The sequence below is a fragment of the Dendrobates tinctorius genome, unplaced genomic scaffold, assembly GCF_039654945.1.
Source record: "Dendrobates tinctorius isolate UK_male_01 unplaced genomic scaffold, ASM3965494v1 ptg000171l, whole genome shotgun sequence".
NCBI classification, from domain to species: domain Eukaryota; kingdom Metazoa; phylum Chordata; class Amphibia; order Anura; family Dendrobatidae; genus Dendrobates; species Dendrobates tinctorius.
Window position 1 is genome coordinate 12,023,896 of NW_027361838.1, and position 20,438 is coordinate 12,044,333.

A 20,438-nucleotide genomic window follows, 5' to 3' on the forward strand; every position below is an offset into this window, starting at 1 on the left:
AAAAAATCCTTGACCTTCCCTGCTTTATCAGGGTAGCCGCCTATTCGGGGAAAAATTGGACTAACTCATCTCTGATGCTACAGGGGGAAAAAGCAGTTTTGTCAGCCACAGGCGCGGTTTCGCGCATTTCGTAACCCCGGGTGGATGGCAGCGGCCAGGTCCGCCGCTCCAGCTCTCTACAACCAAGACAAGGATCGACAGGTCGCATATAGAGCCAACCCGCTGGGCAGGATGTGTGCTCGCCAGCCCAGGTCAAGGGGAGCCAGATCCCAAAAACCCTCAGCTAAATGACTCGGGGCACTCGTTACCCGAAAACGAGTCTTCTCCGATTCTGCCACGTCTGGGTCGCGGTAGCACGCGACGCGTGGGTGGCGGAATTAGTGTCGTCCGGGTACAAAATAGAATTTGTCAAATATCCTCCAAGACGATTTTTTCTTTCCTGGCTTCCCAAAGTGGAAGCCCGGGCGGAGGCATTGCTGGGAGCCATCGAGGTACTCCAGCTCAACGGGGTCATTGCTCTCGTACCAGAGGACCAGAGGACGAGAGGACTCGGGGTCTTTACTCCAATCTGTTCGCGGTCCCCAAAAAGGACGGGACAGTCAGGCCGATACTGGACCTAAAGCTCCTGAACAAGTTCATCAGAATCAAACATTTTCGGATGGAATCTCTCTGTTCAGTCATTTCGGCCATGGAGCAGGGAGAATTCTTGGCCTCGATCGACGTCCAGGACGCCTACCTGCACATCCCTATTTTTCCTCCATCAGAGGTTCCTACGGTTTGCCATCGAGGGTCGGCATTTCCAATTTGTAGCACTACCCTTCGGGCTGGCCATCGCCCCCAGAGTGTTCACAAAGGTAATGGCAGTCGCCATGGCCATTCTACAGTCTCGGGGCATAGTCGTCTTGCCATACTTAGACGACCTCTTGGTGAAAGACCCTTCATTTCGGGCATGCGAAGAAAATGTCAGCATTATGCTGGATACCCTATCCCGCCTGGGATGGTTGGTCAACAGGAATCCCTTGTCCCAGCCCAGAGGATTTCTTTCTTAGGGATGATTTTCGACACCTTCCGAGGGTTGGTAATACTCCCTCAAGACAAGGCTCTAGCGCTCCGGCAAGGAGTCCGGAAGCTTCTGCAACCAGTCCCTCATACCATTCGGTTTGGGATGTGGGTGCCAGGGAAGATGGTGGCAGCAATGAAAGCGATTCCGTTTGCCCAATTTCATCTTCGTCCCTTACAGCACGCTCTCTTGACATACTGGGACAAGAGCCCATTTACGCTCGATCATCGGTGCCGGTTGTCCTCTCAGGTCAGACAGTCACTACTGTGGTGGATGCTGGATTCCTCCCTTTTTCAGGGGAAACCTTTTCCCCCAGATCAGTGGCGGGTGGTCAAAACCGATGCGAGCCTCCTCGGTTGGGGAGCGGTTTTCCGCTATCACACGACTCGGGGACGATGGTCGCAATGGGAGGCATGCCTCCCGATCAACTTGTTGGAGATACGAGCTGAGCGGTTGGTGCTGCAACATTTCCAGCACCTTCTAGCAGGACGTCCTGTCCGGATTCAATCGGACAACGCCACAGCGGTGGCTTATGTGAATCATCAAGGGGGCACGCGCAGCAAGGCAGCCATGCCGAGATGGAACACGTACTTCGCTGGGCCGAGGAGAACCACTCGGTAATTTCAGCAGTCCACATACCAGGCCTGGAAAACTGGGTGGCGGACTTCCTCAGCCGGCAGGATGTCGTGCCCGGGGAATGGGCCCTGCACCCCGAGGTCTTCCGGCAGGTTTGCCAGCGGTGGGGAACACCGGATGTGGATCTGATGGCCTCCAGGGTGAACACCAAGGTGCTCGTGTTTGTCGCTCGGTCTCAGGACCCGCGAACGATCGCAGTGGATGCGTTGGTTCTACCATGGAACCAGTTTCGCCTTCCATACTTGTTTCCCCCGCTGCCACTGCTTCCGAGGGTCATCAGGAAAATCAAAACAGAGGGGGTTCCAGCAATTCTGTTGGCCCCAGACTGGCCCCGTCGGGCATGGTACGCGGATCTATTGCAGCTCTTCGCAGACGTTCCATGACGTCTGCCATAGCGACCAGACTTACTGTCTCAGGGTCCGATCTGCCACCCTAACTTAGGGGCCCTGTGTTTGATGGCATGGCCGTTGAATCTTGGATTCTGACCCAGGCGGGGTTTGGGCGTAAAGTTGTCGCGACAATGGTTAGCGCCCGGAAGCCTACCTCGGCAAGAATTTACCATCACACGTGGAAGGTCTTCTTTGGTTGGTGTCGAGATCGCGGGGTTGCTCTACTGGTTTTTTTCTATTCCCAACATCTTGGATTTTCTTCAGTGAGGCCTAGACTCAGGGTTGGCCTCAAGTTCCCTTAGGAGACAGATATCGGCCTTGTCTGTCCTCTTCCAGCGAAAAATCGCTACTAATATGCAGGTGAGGACGTTCATCCAGGGGGTCTCACATTTGGTACATCCCTATAGGGCACCCCTAGATTCCTGGTACCTTAACCTGGTCTTGAGTGTCCTGCAGGAAGCTCCTTTTGAGCCATTACGGGAAATTTCGTTGTCGTACCTTTCCAGGAAGGTGGTATTCTTGGTAGCCATAACTTCCATTAGGCGAGTCTCGGAGTTGGCGGCCCTATCCTGTAGAGCACCGTTTCTCACCTTCTACAAGGATAAGGCAGTTCTCAGACCAGCTCCCCCCTTTCTGCCGAAGGTCGTGTCCTCTTTTCACATTAATGAGGACATTGTCCTGCCTTCATTTTGTCCAGCGCCAGTACATCAGGTGGAAAAAGCGCTTCACACATTAGACCTAGTGAGAGCACTCAGAAGGTACGTGTCGCGGACGGCACCCTTTCGCCAGGCGGACTCGCTGTTTGTGCTCTCCGAAGGGCGCAGGAAGGGACTCGCTGCCTCAAAGTCGACCATCCGTCTAACTATTCAAGAGGCTTACCGCATTAGAGGCACCCCGGTTCCAGCAGGGATCAGAGCGCACTCTACTCGGGCAGTGGGCGCTTTGACACCAGGCTTTGGCGGAGCAGGTATGCAAGGCAGCAACCTGGTCCACCCTGCACACATTTTCTAAATATTACAATGTGCATACTCAGGCTTCGTCAGATTCGAGCCTGGGTAGAAGAATTCTCCAAGCAGCAGCGGCGCACCTTTAGACAGGAGGGGCATGTAGCTTGGATCGGTGAGTCAATCTCCCACCAAGGGACTGCTTTAGGACGACCCACAGTACCTGTGTCCTCCAATGAGACGAAGGAAAAACATGGATTTTTGTGAGTACTCACCGTAAAATCCTTTTCTCCGAGACGCTCGTTGGGGGACACGGCACCCACCCTATGAGCCAGTTGGCACTTGTTTATTTAATTAATATATTTCCTTTTTTGAGATTAGGGTGGCCCTTTTTCAGACATATTGTATTCTGCATTAAGGCTGAGTTATTTTGTGTTCTCCTGCTGCTGTTGCACTAAACTGGTTTCCGCCCGCAATCGGGGCGAGGGTGTATGTGGCGGAGGAGGAGCTAACCTTTTTTTGTTCACTTAGTGTCAGGCTCCAGGTGGCAGTAGCATACACCCACAGTACCTGTGTCCCCCAATGAGCATCTCGGAGAAAAGGATTTTACGGTGAGTACTCACAAAAATCCATTTTTATTTTTTTTTTATTTTAACTTTATTACATTGTCCCAGGGGGGGACATCACTGTAATATGTCAGATCACTGACCTGACAGGTTGCACAGCATTCTGTCAAATCAGCGATGTGACAGGTGCTGCTGCAGGCTTTCTCCCTGCAGGCCCCCGAAGGTCCCCGCCGCCATATTGGATCCGGGGACCTGCAGGGAAGGAGGCCCCCGCAGCAGCGCTGCACACCGCGCTGCTGCGGGGGTCTCAGGGAAGCACGGAGGGAGCCCCCTCCCTGACGATGCTTCCCTAAACCCCGGTACACTGCGATCGTGTTTGATCGCAGTGTGCCAGGGGTGGTCCATGACCGCCCCTGACACAGTGCCGGTTGTCAGCTGTGATAATCGGCTGAACCCGGCCGCGATCAGCCGCGCTCCCCCCGTGAGCGCCGCTGATCGCGATGACGTACCCGTAGGGGCCCGGGTCCCGTGGACAGGATAGTACGTCATGTGTCAGGAAGGGGATAAAAAAAATTTTGTGCCATGTTCCGAGACTCACTTATTTTTTGCGTGCCGAGCTGACATTTTTAATGATACCAATTTGATGCAGATACGTTCTTTTGATCGCCCGTTATTGCATTTTAATGCAATGTCGCGGCAACAGAAAAACGTGATTCTGGCTTTTTGATATTTTTTTTTTCTCTACGCCGTTTAGCGATCAGGTTAATCCTTTTCAGTGCTACAGAATTGTCAGACATTTGGACGGTACATGTTTTTTAATCACACTGGAGCTCAGAAGGGAGATAGGCATTTGGATTTGGTAGCACAGAATTTGCTGAATTTCGTTTGGGGGGCAAGGGCCATTTAGCTTTTCTAGAGCCTTTTCCAGAACCTTTGTGCTACCCGTAGCTTGGAAGCCCCCTATATTTCCATTAACACATTAACAAATGACGGTCCTGAGTGGGGACTTGCTTTTTTGTGGATTGAGTTGAAGCTTTTAATTGGAACATTTTACATAATGTTTTGAATCACATTTATCCAGTGCTCTACACAGAGCACCTACATCAATGTTGCCATTTAAAGGGAAGGTGCCATCCAAAAAAATTTTTTTCAGCAATTGAAAAAATGTGAAGAATTAATGTTTACATTTTCTTAAAAAATATTATCATTTGTTTTTAATTTTGTAAAATATGAAAAATAATTATAAAAAGTTTGGCATTTCCACTTGTTAACACTAGGGGGAGCAGCTACTGAAATTTGGCACAAAAACCTAGTGTACAACTAGCTCCCATTACTGTCCTGCAGTAATTATGGGCGGAATCTGCTGACATGGGTGTGGTGTCACTCCTCTCCTCCCCTTCTGGGTGTTTGCTAAGGGAAAAGAGAGTATGACATTTAGGAACACAGTGAGCAGCCATTTTGATGGGGCCTGCAAAGTTACTGACTGTCTTTGCATGCAAAGTCTGGATCAGAACAGGTCATCAATCAGCAGAAATGTTTCCTGGATTTCTGTGGAGCAGACAAGCAGACGGTCCATCCATGTGTATAAAACACAGCGCTCTATGTACAATCCCTGGCACCGAACAGGGTGCCCCCCATAGACCAGCACACTGCTCTCCTGAAATACTCTGTGCTGCTATCACCCTGCTCCTTCCACCATATATCAGACCCTGTCGCATCGCTTTCACACATCGCCAGGACAGGATCTGAGGAGAGGAATGGGGTCTTCGGTCACCGAGGATGGCATGCAGCAAGGATTCTGGGAGCAGGGTGACAGCATCACAGAGTATTTCAGGAGAGCAGTATCACACAGGATAGGATTAGATACACGGTTCAGCAGTCAGTATCACACTGGAGAGGATTAGATACACGGCTCAGCAGTCAATATCACACAGGATAGGATTAGATACACGGCTCAGCAGTCAGTATCACACAGGATAGGATTATATACACGGCTCAGCAGACAGTATCACACAGGTTAGGATTAGATACACGGCTCAGCAGTCAGTATCACACTGGAGAGGATTAGATACACGGCTCAGCAGTCAGTATCACACAGGATTAGATACACGGTTCAGCAGTCAGTATCACACTGGAGAGGATTAGATACACGGCTCAGCAGACAGTATCACACAGGATAGGTTTAGATACACGGGCTCAGCAGTCAGTATCACAATGGAAAGGATAAGATACACGGCTCAGCAGGCAGTATCACACAGGATAGGATTAGATACACGGCTCAGCAGACAGTATCACACTGGATAGGATTAGATACTCTGCTCAGCAGTCAGTATCACACTGGATAGGATTAGATACACGGCTCAGCAGTCAGTATCACACTGGATAGGATTAGATACACGGCTCAGCAGACAGTATCACACAGGATAGGATTAGATACACTGCTCAGCATTCAGTATCACACAGAAAAGGATTAGATACACGGCTCAGCAGTCAGTATCACATTGAGAGGATTAGATACACGGCTCAGCAGTCAGTATCACACAGGAGAGGATTAGATGTCCAGCAGATTGTCAATTGTTTTGAAACAGCAGGGAGCAGCTCCTCCTATGTTTTGCAAGAGCAGGGGCAAATCGTAAGAATGAAAGACAGCAAAATGTGCTGGAGTGGGTTATCAAAATCATAGTGATTTAGATGTGTTGGTAATCACAACCAAGATTCCAGCACATGAATGGATAGTGCAGAACACACTGCATATAACCATAGCAACTGATGAAAAGCAGTGAAAAAGTCCTCATATCACAAGGTAAAGTGCAAAGTAGGTTTTTATTGAAAGGTGAAACAAACAGAACATGGCTAAAAAGTGACATTGGTAGGAAAAGAAAGGCCGGGTGACCATGGCAGCTCCAAATAAATAGTCATGAGAAATGCATGAACATTGTGAAGTGTCTAACTGTCTAAACATAAATAATGTTTGCCCATGGTCGTGACCATAACTACAGGGAAAAAAATCCCTACATGAATGATGACAGGCAAAAACATACAATATGGTAATAATGGGGGCACTTACACAAGAAGGAGCAGCAAGGGAGACCACAGCCGTACCCCAACGCGCGGCGTTTCGGCGATAATGCCTTCCTCAGGGGGCAGAGCAGGGGCAGCAGCTGGTCGGGTGTTTTGGAAAGCGCAGCTCGGTCTCCAGCAGTTCATCCTGTATCCTCTCCTGCATCTGGTATGTGCAGAGTGAACATCCAAGCCCTGTTATGGTGGAACAGTACAGCATCAGTGATAACAGGGCTTGCCATAGAGTGTAAATAGAGCTAAAAGGAAAGCACTGGGGCTTCTAATAAGATGGCGCCTGGCCACACTTACAGCTGTGAATTGAGCTGCCCAAAGAGGCGTGCCCAGTTCACTCCTGATGCTGCTGCAATGAAAGAGATGGGGTCGGGAGCCGACTGTTATGTCTTATGCCCAGGGACTGCCGTAAATGAGCATGGAAAGTGTAGTTCAGCAGCAAGAAAGGCAAGATGGCAGCCCCCAGTGGTTGCATTAATACAGTAAAAAAAAACAAAACCATACACACCACTGAGTCAAGCTTAGGGGACAATATCTTTTTATACTATTTTTTACATTAAATTATGAAAAAACATGGCACCTTCCCTTTAAACCCCTGAGTGTCATGATTCAGATGAAACCCCTGAGTTATCCATTCATTATAATGAGACAGCAGAGTTACTTTGGACAATGGCTGGCCTCTCTTCAGTGGTGTCCTTTTCGTAGGTGCACAAAACTGTTGCCGATGGCACATTTATGCACTTCTTAAAAGATGGGCACCACCAGATCAAAGGCCAGACGGCGTCCACAGTGCCTCCATCTTCCTCATTATAGGCAATTTTCTGCCGGGGGTTCCATCAGAATCACATATTTCAGAGATTTACACGGAAACTCCGGTGTAAGCGCTCCGCTTTAGGGTGCAGGATAAATGTGAGCTAAGCCTTACTGCGATCTTTGGCAGGCAGAGTGAAAAAAAAAATCAACAGCAGGTGAAGAATTTTATTTTTTTATGCCGTTCCTCGTACAGTACAAGTGATTAGACGACTTTATTCGTTGGGTAGTAGCGATTACAGCGATACCAGATTTATATTGTTTTTTTTACATATGACTTCTGTCACTGTCATGTGTTTACCGCGACAGAGGAGCCAGAAGACTGCAGCTTCTTAGTTCTCCTACTCTGAATAGAAGCACTTCACCTTCTTATTAAATGGTGTAAATTTTTTTTTAGGCAGTGCAGAGATTAATCTGCTCTGTTGAGAGCTCTTGGAGCTAAGGCTCTTAAATGTGCACTGTTAGCCACTCCCATCCCCTATATACAGTTCCTTGTGAAATTATTCGGCCCCCTGGAACTTTTCAGCCTTTTCCCACATATCATGCTTCAAACATAAAGATACCAAATGTAAATTTTTGGTGAAGAATTAGCAACAAGTGGGACACAATTGTGACGTTGAATTAAACTTATTGGTTATTTTACATTTTTGTGGAAATTAAAAAGCTGAAAAGTGGGGCATGCAATATTATTGGGCCCCTTTAACTTAATACTTTGTTGCGCCACCTTTTGCTGCGATTATAGCTGCAAGTTGCTTGGGGTATGTCTCTATCAGGTTTGTGCATCAAGAGACTGAAATTCTTGCCCATTCTTCCTTGGCAAACAGCTCAAGCTCAGTGAGGTTTGATGGATATCGCTTGTGAACAGCAGTTTTCAGCTCTTTCCACAGATTCTCGATTGGATTCAGGTCTGGACTTTGACTTGGCCATTCAAACACCTGGATACATTTATTTGTGTACCATTCCATTGTAGATTTTGCTTTATGTTTGGGATTATTGTCTTGTTGGAAGACAAATCTCTGTCCCAGTCTCAGGTCTTTTGCAGACTCCAACAGGTTTTCTTCAAGAATGGTCCTGTATTTGGCTCCATCCATCTTCCCATCAATTTTAACCATCTTCCCTGTCCCTGCTGAAGAAAAGCAGGCTCAAACCATGATGCTGCCACCACCATGTTTGACAGTGGGGATGGTGTGTTCAGGGTGATGAGCTGTGTTGCCTTTACGTCAAACAAATCGCTTGGCATTGTTGCCAAAAAGTTCGATTTTTTTTTCATCTGACCAGAGCACTTTCTTCCACATGTTTGGTGTGTCTCCCAGGTGGCTTGTTGCAAACTTTAAACAACACTTTTTATGGATATCTTTGAGAAATGGCTTTCTTCTTGCCACTCTTCCATAAAGGCCAGATTTGTGCAGTGTACAACTGATTGTTATCCTGTGGACAGACTGTCCCACCTCAGCTGTAGATCCCTGCAGTTCATCCAGAATGATCATGGGCCTCTTGGCTGCATTTCTGATCAGTCTTCTCCTTGTTTGAGATGAAAGTTTAGAGGGACGGGCCAGGTCTTGGTAGATTTGCAGTGGTATGATACTCCTTCCATTTCAATATGATCGCTTGCACAGTGCTCCTTGGGATGTTTAAAGTTTTGGAAATGATTTTGTATCCAAATCCGGCTTTCAACTTCTCCACAACAGTATCACGGACCTGCCTGTTGTGTTCCTTAGTCTTCATGATTCTCTCTGTGCTTCAAACAGAACCCTGAGACTGTCACAGAGCAGGTGCATTTATACGGAGACTTGATTACACACAAGTGGATTATATTTATCATCATTAGTCATTTAGGACAACATTAGATAATTCAGACATCCACAATGAACTTCTGGAGTGAGTTTGCTGCATTGAAAGTAAAGGGGCCGAATAATATTGCACGCCCCACTTTTCAGTTTTTGAATTTCCACAAAAATTTTAAATAACCAATAAATTTCATTCAACTTCACAATTGTGTTCCACTTGTTGATTCTTCACCAAACATTTACAATTGGTATCTTTATGTTTGTAGCATATGTGGGAAATCTTGAAAAGTTCCAGGGGGCCGAATACTTTTGCAAGGCACTGTAATCTGGGTCCAGACTAACACATAGTCAGCTAGCTTATGCTGCATGGCTTGGAGGATAGTTGTTGGTGGATTTATCTATGACTGTTGCTTGGTTTGTGATTATTCCCTTTCTCCTATTTTTGTTTTGCCCCATCCTCCACTGCCTGGTGCATACCTCTTTTATATATGTGAATGTATATTTGTATGTTTGGTATTTTTCGTTACCTCTGTTCGTGTTAACTTGTTATTATGGCTGGTGAACTACGGTGCACTGCTACTCCCCTCTTCCCTAGATGGGGGAAGGGTAGAGACTGAGGGCGGATTCAGGAGCTAAGGTAAGGTACGCGGCCCCAGCATCTTCACCTTCAGAAGTAACTGGCTACAGGGCGAGCTAGGGCACCCTAGCATTAGGGACAGAGAAGGAGCCCCTGGTCCCGGGTCACCCGACAACAGAGTTGTGACACACTAAAAAATGCTGGGGTTTTTTTTTTGTGCAAAAACTAGTTTTTGCATCCCTATATTTAGACCGATAATTTTTCCATGTTTCGGCCAACAGTCATATAAGGGCTTGTTTTTTACGGAACGAGTTGACGTTTTTAGGGTATGTGCACACGTTGCGAATTTGCTGCGGATTTCCCACTGCGGATCCGCTGCAGATTTCCTAGTGATTTACAGTACAATGTAAATCTATGGGAAATAAAAACCGCTGTGCACATGCTGCGGAAAAATCCAAGCGGAAATGCAGCGGTTTATTTTCCGCAGCATGTCAATTCTTTGTGCGGATTCCGCAGCGTTTTTTCACCTATTTTATTATAGGAATCCGCAGATTTTGACATGCGGATTCTGCTAAAAATAGCAGTTTCTGCGCGGATAATTCCACACACAAATCCGCAACGTGTGCACATACCCTTATTGGTACCATTTTCGGGCACATGCCTTTTTTGTTAGCTTTCTATTTTGATTTTTGGGAGGCAGAATAAATAAAATCCAGCAAATTTTTTTTTTTTTTTTTTTAATGCCGTACCGTGTGTGGTATAATTGATAATGCAACTTTATTTTTTGGGTCCGTACGATTACAGCAATACCATATTTATATTTTTTTATGTTTTGTTACTTTTGCACAATAAAAGATATTTTGTAGAAAAAATATTTTTCCATTGCTTTTTTCTGAGAGCTATAAGTTTTTTTTTTTTTTTTTTAAATTTTTCCACTGATTGAGCTGTATGACGGCTTGTTTTTGCAGGACACTGGAGAAGTTGTTTTCAGAAATAACATTTTTATTTACCATCGTATTTTTGATCTTGTTTTATTCCACTTTTTGTTCGGCGGGGTTATGAAAAAGCATAGTGTTTTTTTTATTATGGTGTTCACTGAAGGGATTAAGTGGATGGAGAGTTTTATAGGTCATGTCGTTTTGGTCACGGCGATACCAAGTATGTGTACTTTTTTTCCCCCATAGAAATATTTATTCATAAGTACAATATATATATTTTTTTCTTTATTTTGTGATTAAAAAAAAACATTTTTACAATTATTTTTAACTTTTTTATTTTTATTTTTTTTTTTTTACTTTGTCCCACTATATGACACTATATGGGACTTTCACTTTCTGCAGTTTGATCGCAGTTCTAATGCATTGCAATGCAAGAGTATTGCAGTGCATTAGAACTGTCAGTATGCTCTCACACAAACTTGTTAGTTCCTGCATTGAGCATGATCTAACAAGTTTGCTAGAGCCTAGTGATCCAGATGTTGTCATGAAAACATCGGGCCCTCATGGCAGCGATCGGGCCTCCTTAATGACATAACGGGGGCAGCAATTGGAGGGCCGAAGGGGGTCCCTGATGATCGCAGCATTTAGAGGGATTAAGTGCTGGGAGCGGTGCGGCCACCTCTTCTGGCAGTAAGTGCCGAGTGTCAGCTGTGAGAATGTGCGCAAAATCGCCTGGATGTACTTTGTAAGTCCAAGGTCGTGGAGCAGTTAATCGGTGTTTGAAGTTCTGCTGTAATCATATCTTTTGCATTGGGGTGGGCAGGGTATTTTCTTGGTGCTCTGGTCTCTTAAGGCCCCGTCACACACAGTGATATTGCCAGCGAGATTGCTGTGTGTGAAATGGATCAGCGACCGACCCCCTGCCGGGTATCGCTGATCGCGCTCCATCGTCCTGGGCCGTTTTTTGATTGTTGGTCTCCTGCTGACCAGCGCGCATCGCTGCATGTGGCAGCGAGAGACCAGCGATCAGCGACGCTGGTTTCCAAGGTAAAAAGCGGGTATGAGCCGCGCCCCTCTTGGATACCTGCTGTTTACCCTGGAAACCAGCGTGCATGCTGGTTTCCAAGGTAAACAGCGGGTAACTAAGAGCCGTGCGGCTCTTAGATACCTGCTGTTTACCTTGGAAACCAGCTTGCTCGCTGGTCCTGATCGCTGGAGGGGCTGTCTATATGTGACAGCTCACCAACGATCAGCTAACTATGTCCCAGCGATCCCATCCACGTCGGATCGTTGGTGGGATCGCTGGGACATTGATACGTGTAACGGGGCTTTTAGTATTGCTTGAATGGCATTTCACTGATCCATCAGTGACCTGCCTCTTATTTTAAGTATCGTGCCGGTGCAGTAATTGCTGTAGACTCCAAATAAAATTATTATCTTCAACAAAATGGCACCGGCTACGTTTGAACAGTTGAGTCTCCAAGTTATTGATTTTGCTCTTAAGGTGAGTTCAAACTGGGCATTTTTGATGCGTTTTTTTTTTTCTGCAGCAAAACCTGATTTTTTTTGGCAGGAAAGAAGCTGCGGCAAAAATCCATGTTTTGTTGCGTTTTTTTCCCATGCTTTTTTGGGGGCTAACTTGTGTCTCTTTGTGCATGCTAATAAAGTTGAGTGACCCTAGAGGAGAAGAAACTACTTCCTGTAGAACCATGCCTCTAGATCAGGGGTGTGGAATCTTTTTCTGCCAAGGGCCATTTGGATATTTAAACCATCCTTCGAGGGCTGTACAAACTCCGCCCGCAAAGTACATCCGGACTCTGGCAATGGTTTCATGACTTAATCTTTCATTGCATGCCCTTCAATGTTCAGTAGTGAACACTGCGTGTGTGTGCTAACAGAGCAAGAAGAAATTAATGAGATTGTGGCAATCAAAATACAGCTCCCTGCCCAAGAATGCTGTCCCTGAGAATCTGCTCGGGAGCCTGATAAAAGGTCATCGTGGGCCGTAAATGGCCCTGGGGCCTGAGGTTCCCCACCCCTGCTCTAGATCCTTTGAAAAGCTAGCAATTCATATGCCTCGTACAGTAAAATCACACTGACAGTTTAGAATAGAATAGGTAGAATAGATGCACATAGAATGCATAGATATATAGTTGTCAGTGACAAAAACATATACAGTGTGTATATATATTGTAAGGTATCGCTGTCATTCGGGTAGGGGATTCTCGCTTGGCAGCCAAATAACCAGATCCGGCACGGGTTTTTCCATAAAATAATAACAGTCCATGAGGTTTATTCATGCATCAAAACAATCAAAGCAATAGAAAACAGCATAGCGTCCACGACAGAGCTTCACTCTGTTAGCCCTGTGGTCACACAGGTTTTGCAATGTTCCATACGCAGGCTCTTCAGCCTCACAGATATCTCACCCCGTCAGGGTTTATCTCATGGCCGCTTCACCACACTGCAGACATCCATTCCCTCCAGGAAACTATCAGGCACTTGCAGCCATTAAACACAGCGTTCCCTTGCTGTCAGGAAGACAGCCCCATCTCTCTCAGATGGGACCTTCCAAAACGGACCAACCAGGGCCCTGCATTCACTCCATGTGACTTACCCTGGCCTCCTTATATGGTCTGTAGCCACGCCCACCTGGTCACATGGCTATGACCTCACTACAGGTCTTCAACCACTCATATACACTTTATAATAGCGTTCGTAAACGCACCCCCTGGGTGGGTTTGTAGGTAACTTGTTCCGCCCGTCTCACCAGCTACCTGGAGACTTCTCACTGACACACTGGAACGAAAGATCAGCTCTGCTGATCAGCACATAAGCAAGCCTCCATCCCAAGGCCACCCACCTTGAGATACATAACGATCCTTTAGCACCCTGTTCCTGTTACCACTCTGGACAAGGCTATCCGTTCGGCCTGGCACACCCACACAGCCCCCCCCTAGCGAACACAGTGGTCAGTGGTCAATCGGCTTGTCATGTGCTTTTAACAGCCGCGGGTAGATTGGAGCTCCACCCACGGCTGTTAACCGGTTAAATCCCGCTGTCAATTTTTGACAGCAGGATTTAACACGTGCCATCTGGAAGTGTCACAGATTGTGACGCCTCTATCTTGTGATCTGGGGACACAGATGAGCTGTCATGACAACCTGGGGTCTGCAGAAAACCCCCATGCCTGTCATTGTGAATCTCCTGTTAATGTCGGCTTGTGATTTTTCAAATACCTAGCAGGGCTGAAGCATGTATGTATAGCACAGGCGATTGTACGATCGCAGCTTCAAGTTTCTTAATTGGACTACTGAAGACAATAAAAAGTGGGGGGAAAAAAGTTTTTAAAAATGACCCCCCCCCCCCCCCCATTATTGACAATAAAAAAAAATACACCTATTTGGCATTGCTGCATTCAGAATTATCCAATCTACTGTATATCAAGACAATGTTTCTACCACAGAATGTTATAAATAAAAATGTCAGCCTCTAAGGTGCAAAAAATAAGCCATCACACAGCCCCACGGGTCTTGGAAAATGGTGACACGCACAATTTTTTTTTTCGTACAAATTTTAAGAGTTTTTTTTTTTGTTTTTTTTTCATGTCTGCGTACTGACCTGGGGAATCATAATACCAGGTCAGTTTTACTACATAGTGAACATGGTAAATAAAAAAACTCAAACAATTGTGGAATTGCACTTTTTTTTTGCAATTTCACCACAGTTGAAATTTTTTTCTCCGTTTTGCAGTATACTGTATGGTAAAATCTATGCTGTCATTAAAAGTGCAACTCGTCCCACAAAACGAATGCAGTCATATGGCTATATTGATAGAAAATTAAAAAAGTTATGGCTCATGGAATATGGAGTGGGGAATCGCCATGCTGTGAAGAGGTGAAAGGGAATCTGTTAGCAATTTTTTCTATTTAATTTAAGAGTGGCATAATATAGAGCAAGATAGCCCAATTACAGCAACATATCACTTATTAGGTTGTGTTTTGTAGTTTCAATACACTCTGAGATTATCACTGCGTGACTAGTTCTCACTTGCAGGGCAGACCAACTAATCCGAGACATTAACATTTTGTGTGACATATGTCACACAAAATGGATAATAAATAACTTTTGCCACATGTCTGCTTTACATCAGCACAATTTTCGAACCATCGTTATTTTTGTTAGAAAGTTAGAGTAATGTTGAGCAGCAATTTTTCATTTTTCAAACAAGATTTACAAATCTATTTTTTTTACAAACCACATCCCATTTGAAGTGTCTTTAAGGCCTGTTTTACAGAAAATACCCAGCTGCACCCCTCAAAGTGCTCAAAACCACATTAAAAAAGTAGATTAACCCTTCAGGTGCTTTACAGGAATTTAAAGTAATGTGGAAGGAAAAAGTTAACATAACATGGAAATTCACCTAGACCCCTCAAGGAACTTATGATGTAGATATGCAGGGAGCACTTTGAGCCCTCAGGTGCTTCACAGAAGTTTTTTAACTTTGAGCTGTGAAAATAAAAATGTTCTTTTAGCCCCAATTTTTTTTAATTTCACAAGGGTAACAGGAGAAAAATAAACCCCAAATTTGTGGTGCAATTTCTCTTACACAGTTACCCCATATGTGATCGAAAACTACTTTGAGGTACAGTTCAAACCTCAGAGGGGAAGAAGCGCCATATTGGAGTTTATATTTTGCTGGAATGGTTTTAAAGGGAACCTGTCAGCAGGATTGTGCACAGTAACTTACAGTGTCAGGTTGGCGCTGTTATACTGATTAAAATGACACCTTGCTTGATATCCATCTTGTTGTAGCTGTCATTTTTATTTTCCGTTTTCAGGTAATGATATGCGCATGCTTCGGGGTGGACCTGTGGGGGGTCCTCATGTGGTGCTCTGATTAGGTGATCAAAAGTATGGTGTCTAACAGGTTACTGATCCCTCAGTGACCTGACCCTTAGTTTACATAATTAATTATAAGATATATATATATATATTATATTGGGGAAAAAAATCTTTTTGCCAGCAGTCACCAACATGATTGCATATATAATGTGTATGTAATCCTTCCTGGTATCCATAAATTTGTTTAAAAAAAAAAAATCAGTTTGAAAATGGCTGTCCTGTGCAGGCGCTCGTTGCGCCATCTTGCTAGAGAAAAAAAAAATTGTCTCCACTAAGATGGCGTCTCCTGCCCAGTAGCAGCTATCGGCAATTAAGCTGCAGTGCAGGCGCCACCACTGGGGCTTGCACGCAGAAGGGGATTTTTTATTTGTTCAAGATATATACATATAATATTCATTATGTTATCTAGGGGGCAGGTCACTGAGGGATCAGTGACCTGTCAGCAGTCTTTATTATGAATAGCTAAGCTTCCCCCCCACACACACACATACACACAGGCCTGCCGCAAAGCACAAGCATATCATTAACTTAAAACTGAAAATAAATTTTAAGCAACAGCGGAAAGACGGATTTCATCAACCCGGATATTAATTATTCTGTGCAGAATCCTTCCGACAGTTTCCCTTTAAACAGGGCTGTGACTCCAATTCCTAAAATATATAATAAATTGCTATAGTAGTTCAATGCAGTATGTGCTGTAAATTTTTTCATAAGAATTTGGGAACGTTCTGATATGTCCTATGAATCTCTGTTTTATTCCTGATCTAAGTATCTGGGCTTTTAGTTGACATGGCACTCTCAATACCACAGCCCTGGCTTTGAGAGTACCATGTCATATTGGCAAAGCTCTGAGGTGCCAGACCAGCAGAAACTCCCCATAAGTGACCTCAGTTTACAAGCTACACCCCTCAATGAATTAATCTAGGGGTGCAGTGAGCATGTTTACACCACATGTACACTTTTATATAATTGGGCTGCGAATAAAGAATAATTTCATTTTTACCACTAAAATGTTTTATCCCCAAGTTTTTAATTTTTATAAGGGCTTATAGGAAAAAATGGACCTCTCAGTTTGTTGTACAATTTCTGATGAGTATGCCATCACCCTTCATGTTATCGAGATCTACTTTTCATGCACAGTGTAACGCTCAGAAGGGAATGAGTGCCATATTATAGTGCATGCAGATAACTGTTATGGATTTCAGGTGCCATGACCCACCATTCGGTCCTTGTCATTTCTTATGTTTGTCTTTTCAGATGGGATCATTAAAGATGGCATCACTATTTATATCCTTAACACAATTGATCAGGTCCTGCCTTCATCAACACAAGAGAGAATTAATTTTTTACCTCACTATGATACACTGGTAAAAAGTGGAATGTATGAGTATTACGCTAGTGAAGGACAAAACCCACTGCGTAAGTTTATCTTTGCATATTCATTGTTCTGAATTAGAATGTATTAACCTTACAGGGAACTTGTCAATATTAATTTCTACTTAAAGTAAACGTATAGCTGTTTAGTCTCTGTTACCCTGAATAAACCAAAACTTTCTTGTAGAAATCTGCCCTGCAATATGCCTTGTTATATGAAAAGTAGCTGCAAGTGATTTACTTCATGTGAAAGAGCTTCCAGTGCTCTAGCCTGTCCAGGTCAGTCTAGCCTCTTTCAACTGCCATCCCTTTCCAAGATCACAAGAAGGTAGCAGATGACAGGAATGCGACTGACCTGACATTAAAAGCCAGAAACTAGTTTCTAGATAAGGAATTAAAGGAGTGGTCTGTAGGTAAAATGCATTTTAATCTAAAGCTCTATTTAGTGATGTAATCTAGATTAATTTCTTATGATTTCATTAAAAATTCCCTGCAGTTCCTTAAATGGAACCTGTCACCTCTTTTGGTCGCTATAAGATGCGGCCACCACCTTTCATGGCTTATCTACAGAAATGCTGTAGATAAAGCCCCCGGTCGGATCTGAAAGATTAGAAAAAACGGTAATTAGACCTACCCGTAATTGTATTTCCAGGGATCCATCCTGACTGCACTACTAATTCCCTCCCTACTGCAAATATTCTTTACTAATGTGAAGTAACGTTTGTATAAGATTGTTTAATAAAATTTTGTTGCATCCATCTGTGGCGCCCCTGAGGGTTCATTCGCCATAGAGGTACTGCACCTCCTCCTGAGGTGTGGTGCCCCACCATCCAGGTAAGGTGGAGACACCTGACCATGCTCCAACACCTGCATCCCACACAACATAGTAGTGTAGCAAAGCACCCTTTTTGGTGGCTCCCTGCTTGGAACACGTAGCGTGCTGGGAGGCGGGTGGAGTTTAGTCTGCACTAAAAGAGCGGGAACAGTGTAGGATTTAGTCAGTTTGTCACAGGAGTCTGACGAGGTCAGTCTGTGAAAGAAGATCACCTGAGTGGGATGGATGAAGGAGGTGCTGCAGCCGACCTCAGTGACCTGGGTCCGCTGGCACAGGAAAGGAACATTGATAGAAAGCCAGAGTCTCCATAAGAAGGAAAAGGATTAGTACGGAACGTGAGGAGAAGAACAGAACTAAGGATTAGGGTTAGAGGAGAACCTTTCCCAAGTTCTAAGCGCAAGGCCGGGGTCTGGTCCCTGAGGTTGTATGGATACTAATGGTCCTGCAGCAGACACCGGAGGAATAGAAGTTGTCACCACTTTATTCCCACACAAGACTTGGGGGCACAACAGCAACGTGAGTGAGCCGGGACTAGGTAGTAAGGAGTCCCCGAAGCAGGCTACACCTGTCTGCCGTACATGTAGAGTTCATAGGAACCTCTGACAGGAGGAACTCCAGTGTAACTCAGTACTGTGAGTACTTCACTATAGGCGCAAGATGGGAGACATTCAGAAAAGGCACATGTTGGCGGAGTGTTGGAAAGGAGTACTTCATCTTGCCTGGAAGTTGGCTGAGCTCCTGACCCGGAGGACACGGCACGCATGAATGTGGGCTCTTTTGCCACAACAGACTGTGAGTAAAGCTTTGGAACTACATGCCCTGGTGTCCTCCACTTATTCCTGCGTCAACCTGCTCGGCACTGCTACATCCCCCCCCCTGCTCCTGACACTACACCATCTACGTATCACTTCACCTACTCTGCCCTGGGACTACAGCCCTGCCTGTGGAGGGCTGTAACATCATTGCTGCACCCCACCATCTGTCCAAGAGGATCTGTCTGCTGCGTCGGCGTAACATCTTCATTGCCGAACACCACAGATGGCGTCACGACTCATTCATTCATAAACTCTAATCATCATAAGCTCACTGAACATTCCCCTTTTACAATGGGCGCCCAGGGCCACGGGCCGGGTCCCAGCTGCCGTGACATCTCCCATTGAAGCTCATCGGGCCTGGTATCGAGTACCCCACAGCCCTGGGAGGGCGACCCACATCCAGATGTGGTACTTTAAGAGAACACTGAAGGGTGGTTAGGGGAGGGTCCTTTTAACCTCTCGTTGTTTCCTCTTCCGAGAAGGATAAGAAGGACGTCATCCATGGTGCTGTCAGGATGGATTCCTGGACATACATTGGTAATTGTATTTCCAGGAATCCATCCTGACAGCACCATGGAGGACGTCCTTCTTGGGAAAGGAAACAGCGAGAGGTTAAAAGGACCCTCCCCTTACCACCCTTCAGTGTTGTCTTAAAGTACCACATCTGGATGGATGCAACAAAATTTTATTCAACAATCTTATACAAACGTTACTTCACATTAGTATAGAATATTTGCAGTAGGGAGGGAACTAGTAGTGCTGTTAGGATGGATCCCTGGAAATACAATTACTGGTAGGTCTAATTACTGTTTTCCAGTTCCCCACCTGACAGCACCATGGAGAAATACCAAAGATGTCTAGGGCGGGACTACTGCGTGAAGAACCTTCCTACCGAAGGCTAACCGCCCTGAGACTATGTCAAATTTGTAGTGTTTAGTAAAGGTACTAAGGATAGACCAGGTTGCAGCTCCGCAGATTTGGTCTGCTGAAGCCCCCCCTTTTTCTGCCTAAGAGGTGGCTATAGCTCTAGTAGAGTGGGCTCTTAAGAACATGCAGAGGAGATCTCCCCTGGGCTTCATAGGCTAGACTTATTGTGTATCTAATCCACCGGGCGATTGTGGATTTTGCTGCCTTCCTACCTTTATTTGGACCCCTCTACTGTGCGAATAGATTTCTCCTACGCCTAATTGGGGGACACAGAGACAGTGGGTGTTATGCTTCTGCCACTAGGAGGACACTAAGTAAACCAGAAAAAAAAGTTAGCTCCTCCCCTGCAGTATACACCCTCTCGCTGGCTGGGATTTCTCCAGTTCTTTGCTTAGTGTCTGTAGGAGGCACTTGGGTCTGGTTTCAGACCCCACCGTTTTTATTTTAGTTTTGAATTTTCTGTAAATTTTTATTTTTTAATTAACAGAGTGAAGGGGGCGACGGTTCCTTTCTACGGTCCGCTCTCCCCTGAACCAACAACAGGCAAGCACGCGGAGTATACCTCCCCGTACACTTTCCTGCGACGAATGGGGCTGATTCCTCTGACAATGGTTCTCTTACGGTCGGTACTCCACGGATACGAGGGCTAGCTCAAAAGAAACGAAGCACAGGAGTGCATGGAGAAGGACTTGAGCAGCGCTTTCTGATGCCCTGAATCAGCCCCACAGCTCTCAATCCCCATACCACAGGGTGGCTCGATTGAGCAATACCCCTTTAATACCTCCTCCAGCTCTGCTGCATCG

The 20,438-nt window shown here is 45.5% G+C and overlaps 1 protein-coding gene across 3 annotated transcripts in view; it reads left to right on the plus strand.

Annotated features, from left to right (window-relative positions):
• Nucleotides 1-20,438, plus strand: part of SMCHD1 (structural maintenance of chromosomes flexible hinge domain containing 1) — a 636,391-nt gene that overhangs the window by 32,921 nt on the left and 583,032 nt on the right. For all 3 annotated transcript variants that reach the window (XM_073550884.1, XM_073550885.1, XM_073550886.1), the window contains one exon: nt 16,942-17,103. In XM_073550884.1, coding sequence (XP_073406985.1) covers nt 16,942-17,103 — 162 coding nt within the window. The remainder of the gene's footprint in view (nt 1-16,941; nt 17,104-20,438) is intronic.